The 10,000-nt window shown below is 32.3% G+C and overlaps 1 protein-coding gene across 2 annotated transcripts in view; it reads right to left on the bottom strand.

Moving 5' to 3' along the window:
- rgs3a (regulator of G protein signaling 3a) overlaps window positions 1–10,000 on the bottom strand; it is a 113,007-nt gene that overhangs the window by 99,404 nt on the left and 3,603 nt on the right. The window contains exon 1 of one of the 2 annotated variants that reach the window (XM_056458864.1): window positions 5,861–5,950. The exons of the other annotated variant lie outside the window; for it this stretch is intronic. Within the exon in view, the coding sequence (XP_056314839.1) occupies window positions 5,861–5,875 (15 nt within the window). The 5' untranslated portion in view covers window positions 5,876–5,950. Of the gene's footprint in view, window positions 1–5,860; window positions 5,951–10,000 lie in introns of those variants that run through there. 2 annotated transcript variants of the gene reach the window in all.

Raw genomic sequence — 10,000 nt, 5'->3', positions numbered from 1 at the left:
AAAATATATATATATATAATACAAACATATAATACATACATTTATTATGTGAAAACAAACTTTTATTTTGGAAGCAAAAATGAAAGTCTGACAGATAAATAAATAAATAAATAAATAAATAAATAAATAAATAAATAAATAAATAAATAAATAAATAATAAACCTCAATTAAATATTTGAACCAACAGAAAATCTAATCAGACTATCCCAACACAAACACACAGTCTTGAAGGATTTGGTTACCAGGAATCGAGCGAAGAATAATGTTAGTGAGCATTAATGTGGGGATGATTGATAAATCAATGGGACACTGGAGTTAATTGGCTGTTTTCCTGGTGTGTCCGTGCTCTCGGATTGAGGGAAATCAGTGGGAGAGACGGCTCTTTACAGAGGCATCAGTACAGCATTAGAAACAGCAGATTAAAGGCGTAACTGAATGGACTGGGGGGCAAAACAGCACACAGCAGACACATGGAGAGGAGACGTGTCCTGCACACCAAAACAACAGCAGAGCATTAGCACACCCGCTAGCAGGAGGAGCCGGAGGAGCCACCGAGACCATACAGTACGCACAAATGGAAGAACACACACTGAGAAAATGTGTCAAAATTGCAAAGATTTATTTTATTTTATTTTATTTTATTTTATTTTATTTTATTTTATTTCATTTTATTTCATTTTATTTAAATTCATTTATTTGTTTGTTTTTTTATTTAATTTATTTAATTATATTTTATACATATTTTTAATTTATATATTTATTTCTTTGTTTGTTTGTTTGTTTCTTTCTTTCTTTGTTTGTTTTTGTTTCTTGTATTTTATTTTTGCTTATTTAATTAATATTTTTATTAATGTTTTTAATTTATATTTTTTCTATTTTTTTGTTTGTTTTATTTTATTTTTTATTCATATTTTTAATTGAGATTTTTCTCAATTTTAATTATTTTATTTTTTTCATTTTTAAAATATTTTTTATTAATTAATTAATTAATTAATTAATTAATTAAATTCATTCATTCATTCATTCATTTTATTTATTTATTTATTTATTTATTTATTTATTTATTTGTTCTTTCGTTCGTTCATTCATTCGTTCATTCATTTATTTCATTTTACTTACAATATCTAAACCTATCAAACGACCTTAATAACAAATAATAATTAGCAAATTACTGGTAAATTAACAAATTACCTATAATTTTTTTAGGGCGGGGCCATCATTTCTTAAGGGAGGGGCTAGCAGTCCATTGGGGTGGGCTATCATTCATTTAGGATGGAACTATGAGTGCTTTAGGATGGAGCTATCAGTCATTTAGGGCGGGTTTATAAGTCAATTAGGGTGGGGTAATCAGTCATTTAGGGTGGGGCTATCAGTGCTTTAGGGCGGGGCTGCCAGTCACTTAAGGAGGGATAATCAATCTTTTAGGGTGGGGCTCTTAGTCATTTGGGGTGGGGCTATCAGTAATTTAGGGTGTGTTTATCAGTGCTTTAGGGTGTGGCTATCAGTTCTTTAGGGTGTGGCTATCAGTGCTTTAGGATGGGGCTAGCAGTTTGAGCTTGCGAAATTCTGTAGTATGGCTCAGCGAAAAGGGGCGGGATTAAACAAGATGTTTAGGCATTTAAAAAAGCGAGCGATTGTCCGTATTTTACATTTTTGTCCAGAGACGTCATGTTTTGATCCTTGATTGCGCTCACGCAGTCAAGTGATATGATTTCACAAGTTAGAGTTCACCAAGCTTGAACTTTGCAATGCAGCAAACTGCGAAACTTGTTGCACGAGCTTGCGTTTCCAGTCTGATGCATTCGCGTCCGTATGAATGGAAGTCTATGGGGAGAAAAGTCCAGTGTAACCGCAGCTTTAGGGAGAGACTATCAATCTGAGGCTGGGACTCTCAGTAATTTGGGGCGGGGCTATTAGTAATTTAGGGTGTTGCTATCAGTCCTTTAGAGTGTTGCTATCAGTGGTTCAGGGAAGAGCCATCATTCCTTTAGGGCGGGGCTATCAGTCATTAGGGGCGGGGATATCAGTCAATTGGGCCGGGGCTATCAGTAATTAGGAGCAGGGATATCAGTTCCTTGGGCTGGGGCTATGTGGTCATCATCAGCCATCTGAAAGATTCTGCATTAGAGGGAGCTAATGGTGATTCACAAATGAGTGCAAACTGGCATTCAAATCTACTTTTGTTTTGATAGCAAAACACATTTTCCAACAATCCAATCAGTTCTCCAAGGATAAAATCAAGCACCGCCCTTCATTTTTTCCTCATTTCAGAAACCATATCATGTCATGACGGGGAAAAAAGACAATCTTAACTTCCATTTCATGCTGACTTTAATAGAGAGAATTGTTCTTTAAAATGAAGTGTGACCAAAATGCTTTAGTAGTGTTGTTTGCTTCATTCTAAGAACAACCACAAATGTGTATCAGTAAAATACGCTGAATAATTGCCAGCAATCTTTATATGACTGCTATTTTAGTACAATCAGGCAGTTTGTGTCACTTTTAGCAAGCAGAGAAAATTGTAAAGGCCATACAATATTTAACAGAGAAGAAAACAGCATTTTTATAGCTATTATAGGCAATCTTTCTGCTACTGAATCCCAATATATTCCCCCGCTCTCAGATAGAGACCGAGAGAGGGAAGGGCACGGAGGTAAAATTAATCAAACACAGAAGGTCAGGGACACACAATACTTGATTAAGGTCACACAAACCATCATAAAGTCATTGGGCCCAATAAAGACGCCCGCTGCAGTCATTAACATGGCCGCTAAAGGGAAGCCCCATTTCCAATACCTGTCCTCCACAAACAAACACGATTACGGTAGCTAAGTCTGAAAGATTAATGAAAAAAGGAGAAATCAAATGTCTCAACTCATAGGTGGAGCACGCTGAGGCGTTTTGATCTGACCTGATTAAAAGGGTCATTTTATGCTTTTTACACGTTCAACTTTCTTTATTTATTTGCAATGTCGCGTTTGAGCTTGAAAAAGACCTGCAAAGCTATAAAGTCACTCTATAGCGGGTGTTACGCTCTGCATCAGAGAGACATCATTTCTGAATGCCTTCAAAAATATATTATAATCCTTTTAATGTACTCATTTAAAAAAAAAATCCATTAAATTTACAATAAAAATAAAACCTGGATAACTTTACTGTTAAAATACAGTAGAAACTGTGAAAGAAAAATCATCAAATTTATGGCAAAAAGGGAGATTTTTACTGTTAGAATATAGTAGAAACTGCAAAAGAAAAATATAAAATTTACAGTAAAAACTGGATAATTTCTATTGTTAAAATACAAAAGAAACTGTAAAATAAAATCTATCAAATTTACAGTAAAAAACAGAATCATTTTACTGTTAAAATACAAAAGAAACTGTAAAATAAAATTTATCAAATTTACAGTAAAAACAGAATCATTTTACTGTTAAAATACAGTAGAAACTGTAAAATAAAATTTATCAAATTTACAGTAAAAAACAGAATTATTTTACTGTTAAAATACAGTAGAAACTGTAAAAGAAAAAAAACACAAAAATTTACAGTGAAAAAACAGGATAACTATTCTGTTAAAATACTGTAGAAACTATAAACGAAAAAAACATTAACATTTACAGTAAAAAATATGATAAATTTACTGTTAAAATACAGTAGAAACTGTCAACGAAAACAATCCATCAAATTTACGGTAAAAATAGGATACTTTTACTGTAAAAATACAGTAGAAACTTTAAAAATCTATGAAATTTTCAGTAAAAAATATGAAAAATTTACTATTAAAATACAGTGAAAACTGTAGACAAAAAAGTCAATCAAATTTACAGTAAAAAACTGGATTCTTTTACTGTTAAAATACAGTAGAAACTAAAAAATATATATGATGAAAATTTATAATTTCACTGAAAAAATACAGTAGAAACTGTAAAGGAAAAATCCATCAAATTTACAGTAAAAACATGATCATTTTACTGTTAAAATACAGTAGAAACTGTAAACAAATAAATCAAACTAACGGTAAACAAACAGGATAATTTTACTGTTTGCAGTAAAACATGATCATTTTACTGTTAAAATACAGTAAAACTGTAATGGAAAAATCCACCAAATTTACAGTAAAACATGATCATTTTACTGTTAAAATACAGTAGAAACTGTAATGGAAAAATCCATCAAATTTACAGTAAAAACATGATAATTTTTCTGTAAAAATACAGTAGAAACTGTAAAGGAAAAAAAAAAGATGAAAATGGATAATTTCACTGATAAAATACAGTAGAAACTGTAGAAGAAAAAATCTATCAAATTTACAGTAAAAAACATGATCATTTTATTGTTAAAATACAGTAAAAACTGTAAAAGAAAAATCTATCAAATTTACAGTAAAAATACAGGATCATTTACTGTTAAAATACAGTAGAAACTACTACAGTAAAAGGGGTAATTTTACAGTTAAAATACAGTAGAAACTGTAAAAGAAAAATCCATTAAATACAGTAAAAAAACTGGATAAATATACTGTTAAAATACAGTAGAAAGTGTAAAAAAATTCTTAATTTTACAGTAAACTACCATATTTCATTATGATTTTTAATTTCAACAATATTATGGTAACACACAAGATACTAAAGTACATTATTTATTAAAATTAGATGTAACAAAATGTACTCTAATGTACATCACTGATGAGGAAAAAGCTATTTTCCCCCACAGTCCAAACACATGCACTATAGGTGAATTGAATGAACTAAAGTGGCCTTAGTGTATAAGTGTGTGTGAATGTGAGTGTGTATGGGTGTTTCCCAGTACTGGGTTGCAGCTGAAAGGGGATCCAAAATGTAAATCATATGCTGGAATGGTTGGCAGTTCAATCTGCTGTGGTGACCCCTATTCATTAACCTAGTGAAGCCTTTAAATGTCACTTTAAGCTGTATAGAAGTGTCTTGAAGAATATCTAGTCTAATATTATTTACTGTCATCATGACAAAGATAAAATAAATCAGTTATTAGAGATGAGTTATTAAAACTATTATGATTAGAAATGTGTTGAAGAAATCTGCTCTCCGTTAAACAGAAATTAGGGGGGAAATAAACAGGTGGGCTAATAATTCAGTGTGTATATATATATATATATATATATATATATATATATATATATACATACTGTAAAAATATCCGTAAACTAGCAGTTTTCTGTATTTTGTGATTCATGTTTTTAATTTATCCCTGTTTATTTATGCTTCTGAGTTGCATTCTGGGATTTTGATTTTTCTACCAACAACTTTTAGCCTTGAAGAGTTAAAAAAGTGACTATTTTGATTATGTTTAATAGTTTGCAGAGTTATATTGTCTGGGTTAGTGCTGTATATCACGCTACAAACACCTTACAATAAACCACCAGTCCATTTTCTGTTATTTTACACACTGTATATGATTATATCTTATGCATTATATTATTTCAAACCACTAAAACTTCAATAAAAGTCACTTTGTTAAACTGTAGAGTTGAATTTTTAACATTAAAAGTCGACAGAGCAGAGATCAACATCCCATAATGCAATTCACAACCGTAGATAAACCCAAAACACTTCAAATATGGAAACTGTTCATTGACAGATATATTTGACAGCGTCTCAAACACATTAAGTTACTTTCTCATCAGTTCTGATTTATCTACCAACAACTATGAAGATGATGCCTTATGAGCAAACTATAAACATTTTCTTACATAACAGGAGCAGCAAACACACACACACACACACACACACACACACAAAAACACATACTGTAATCTGAAACACACAACAGACAAAAGTAACAGAACACAGAACAACACCATCAACACACACACACACTCACCATCAGGACGAACATGAGAATCAGACCTGAATCCACCCCGATCACATGTGCATCTGAGTGTGTGTGTGTGTGTGTGTGTGTCTGTGAAGAGTTTAAGTGTATGCAGATCCAGTTTACAAGATAGCAAGAAAGACTGTGAGACGGGGGAAATCTAGAGGTTGGACGGGCGACACCCTCTTCACATAAACACATCGAGAGAGAGAAAGAGAGAGAGAGAGAGAGTGAGAGAGAGAGAGTGAGAGAGAGTTATGAGTGTGTCTTTCACAAACACACCATTAAGTGCTGATCGCTTACCACAGCCTCACTCAAGACATCATGCCACTTGGCTGGACTTCTATGTCCGAGCGAATACACAGTCATTAACGTCCACCAAACACACACACATACACACACACACAGGGTCCAATCTGCTGTGTTTGTGCTTCTCAAAAGGACCTCAAAAGCTGACACTTGAGTGGTAAACAAGCACCAAACTTATTTAAAGGCCGCTAAAAAAAGCAAAGCACGACAATCTAATTTCTCTCGCAAACACAAACAAAGTAGACGAAAAACACACACACACACACTTTTACACTCTTGTGTGGTGCCTCTTTGCCTTTGTTTGACCACCTGTGTTATTAACCCTGACTGGATTAGGAAAGTAAATGTTAAAATGGAGTGTTATTGCGTGTGTGTGTGTGTGTACCATGTATTCTTCACATTGTGGTGGCCAAATGTCCCCACAAGTATAGCAATACCAGTTACTGTTGACCTTGTAAAGATATTTTTTGGTCCCCAAAAGTCAAAAATGACGTGTAAATTGTAAATGATTTGGGTTTAGGGTTATGGTTGGGTTGAGGGAAGAGAATGTAAAGTCTGTACAGTCGAAACATCATTAAGTCTATGGGAAGTCCCCATAAAGTTAACTTCTGACCATGAAAAGAATGACTGTTAATGCTAAAGTGGAAATAAAGTCATATCTGGCACTTCTTTTTACACTACAACAGAAACAGAGAATATTAATTTGTTTATATTCATTATAATCAACATTAGCGTACGTATTTTGAGGAGATATTCTTTTGGTTGAACATCATTTAATTTCAGGCTGTCATTATATAATTGATTCATTTCTTCATTCATTCATTAAATGATTCACTGATTCATTGAGTCAAAACAATAAAAACACTTTCAACGAAGCTCAAAAGAGCAATGAGAATAATGAAAATGAACGCATCTTCCTTATTAAAATCAAACTCTCCACAGTTTATCATCAGCAATTGATGATTTCGCTGTATTCAGTCAAGTGTGCTGTTTAAGACTGAATTCCCTGACAGAGCTTTATTGTAGCATCGAGACACAGTCAGTCCTCAGAGAAAGAAATTTTCCACCTGACTTAGTATTTATTATTATTTAATTTAAATAAATTAATAAACTAATAAATTAATAAATTAATAAATAAATTTATTTATTTATTTATTTATTTATTTATTTATTTATTTATTTATTTATTTATTTATTTTTTATTTATTTTATTTTATTTATTTATTTATTTATTTTATTATAGTTTTTTATCTTTATTTTATTTTTAATTTTATTTTAGTTTCAATCAATTTCATTTATTTTAATTCAATTTATTTTTTATTATTAATTATTTTTTATTTAATTAAATTTTATCTTTATTTTATATTTAATTACATTTTTATTTTATTTCATTTTATATTTTACTTCTATTTTATTTTATTTTATTATTATTATTATATATTTTTTTATTTTATTCTTATTTTATTTTATTCTTATTTTATTTTATTTTATTTATTATTTTAATTTTTTTTATTATTATTGTTTTAATTTAATTTAATTTAATTTAATTTAATTTAATTTAATTTAATTTAATTTAATTTAATTTAATTTAATTTAATTTAATTTTATTTTATTTTATTTTATTTTATTAAAATATTTATTTTTGCAGATTTGTTACTTGACAAAAAATTTAAAAATTATTAATAGTCATTATTATAATAGTCAACAAAGTTCAACACATTTTTAAACTTTATTTTATACTTTTATACATATTTTTTACTTTACTAGTTGAATTTACTTTAAAAAAAAGTGAGTAAACCCATTATAACCTGGAACATTATAACCTGACAGCGCTTTATAATTATGCACACAGTTCATTAACACAATAGTTTTAAGGCAATGGGCCTTAATAAGTCAGCTAATAACTTTTTACAGTGTAAATAATTTAGCAAAACAAATTTTCAGAATTCTTGTATGAATATGTGTGTTTAGTTCATTGTGTATCATCCATAAAGGTTTAATTCACTCATCCGCTGTGTAAAACACATGCCGAAATAGTTGATGGTTCATTCCGCTGTGGCGACCCCTGATAAATTAGGGACTAAGCTGAAGGAAAATGAATGAATGAATAAATGAATGAATGAATAATTCACTCTTTCTTTCCTTCTTCATTTAATAATTGATTAATTCAAAATCGGGCTGCACGGTGACGCAGTGGGTAGGGGCACTGTCATTCATTTAAAGGGGTAATTTTTCTCCCAGAGTAAAAAGAGCAAGTGCTCGAGCCGAACCCCCATCCCCCCGCCCCCCATCTGCTCCCCGAGTTGGCATGGGTTTCCTCCAGAAGTTCCGGTTTTATATGCATATGCTGGATAAGTTGGCGGTTCATTGCGCTGTGGCAACCCTAGATTAATAAAGGGACTGAGCCGAAAAGAAAATTAATGAATGAATTAAGAACTACTGATTTGGGTGTTGTAATTACCTTCATTCAGTCATTCATTTTCTTTTCGGCTCAGTCCCTTTATTAATCTGAGGTCGCCACAGTGGAATGAACCGACAACTTATTCAGCACATGTTTTATGCAGCGGATGCCCTTCCAGCTGCAACCCATCACGGGAAACATCCTTACACACTCATTCACACACATGCACTAAACACATTTTAGCTTACCCAATTCACCTGTACCGCATGTCTTTGGACTTGTGGGGGAAACCGGAGCACCCGGAGGAAACCCACACCAACACAGGGAAACCATGCAAACTCCACACAGAAACGCCAACTGACCCAACCGAGGCTTGAACCAGCGACCGTCTTGCTGTGAGGCAACAGCGTTTCCTAATGTGCCATCGCGTCGGCCCTGTAATCACCTTATCATATGTTATTTGTTTTAATAATCTTTAATATATTAATAAAAGAGAAAGCACATTTCATTTATATTTAATGTTGATATATTTTCTATCTTTCCTTTTTTCTCTCCGTTTTTATGAAGCACCGAGCTCCTGTGAGATGAGAAACAAGGGCACCACAAGCAGCCCTCATATCTAATTTGTCATTGAGTACAACCCAATAGGACACACTGAGCCACGTCACATCATATCACTGACATCTGATATTATTAAGTGTCTTATCATTGACACGAAATCTGGGGTGACATGTCTTGACATTTCTGAAAGATCGGCACACTGCTTTTCTCTTAGTTTAGATTAGTTTCTGGTCCAAATATCAAAACATCCTTAGATCAAGAAGCTTTTTCTGGACAAGCAAAACAGTTTTATGGAGAAATATGTAAAGATTAAGTGAGTTTTCCTTAAATCAAATCTAAATCTACAGAAAAATGTAAAATTGTAAATATTTTTGCAATATTTAGCTTGAATTTAAATGTATTATCTGTCAATTTTCATCTTTGGTGACTAAAATATTATTTTAATAAATATATCTGTTTAATAAATCTGTTTTGTTTAAGTGATGTTTTGTAAACAAATTTCGGTAGGAGCACGCGCAGAAGTTTCAGTATCAAATACGTCATTGACAATTATTCTATTATCCAATCAGTTCTTGACCAAACCCCTATATATACCAAAGCTGTCTTACCTGCAGCATCTCACGACTTTAGCATCCCTCCACCACCCCGTCACCTCACCTCTTAAGCATTACAATCCCGGGGGGAGCGTTCTGGGGCCAGGCTAGATACTTCGCTCGAATCCCAACTCCTCTCTGTTTCCTGATAAGGGGAATAACTCGAGTTTGGGTGTCTCCCCGAGCTCAGAGCCCTCTCCCCGGACAGCACGCCAAATACGCTTTATTCTGAAACTATTGCAAGTGTGAACTCATGAAATGCACCAACATATATTGCCCCTGAGA

The sequence above is a fragment of the Danio aesculapii genome, chromosome 5 (assembly GCF_903798145.1).
Source record: "Danio aesculapii chromosome 5, fDanAes4.1, whole genome shotgun sequence".
Lineage (NCBI taxonomy): Eukaryota > Metazoa > Chordata > Actinopteri > Cypriniformes > Danionidae > Danio > Danio aesculapii.
This window is presented reverse-complemented; position numbering and strand designations above follow the sequence as displayed.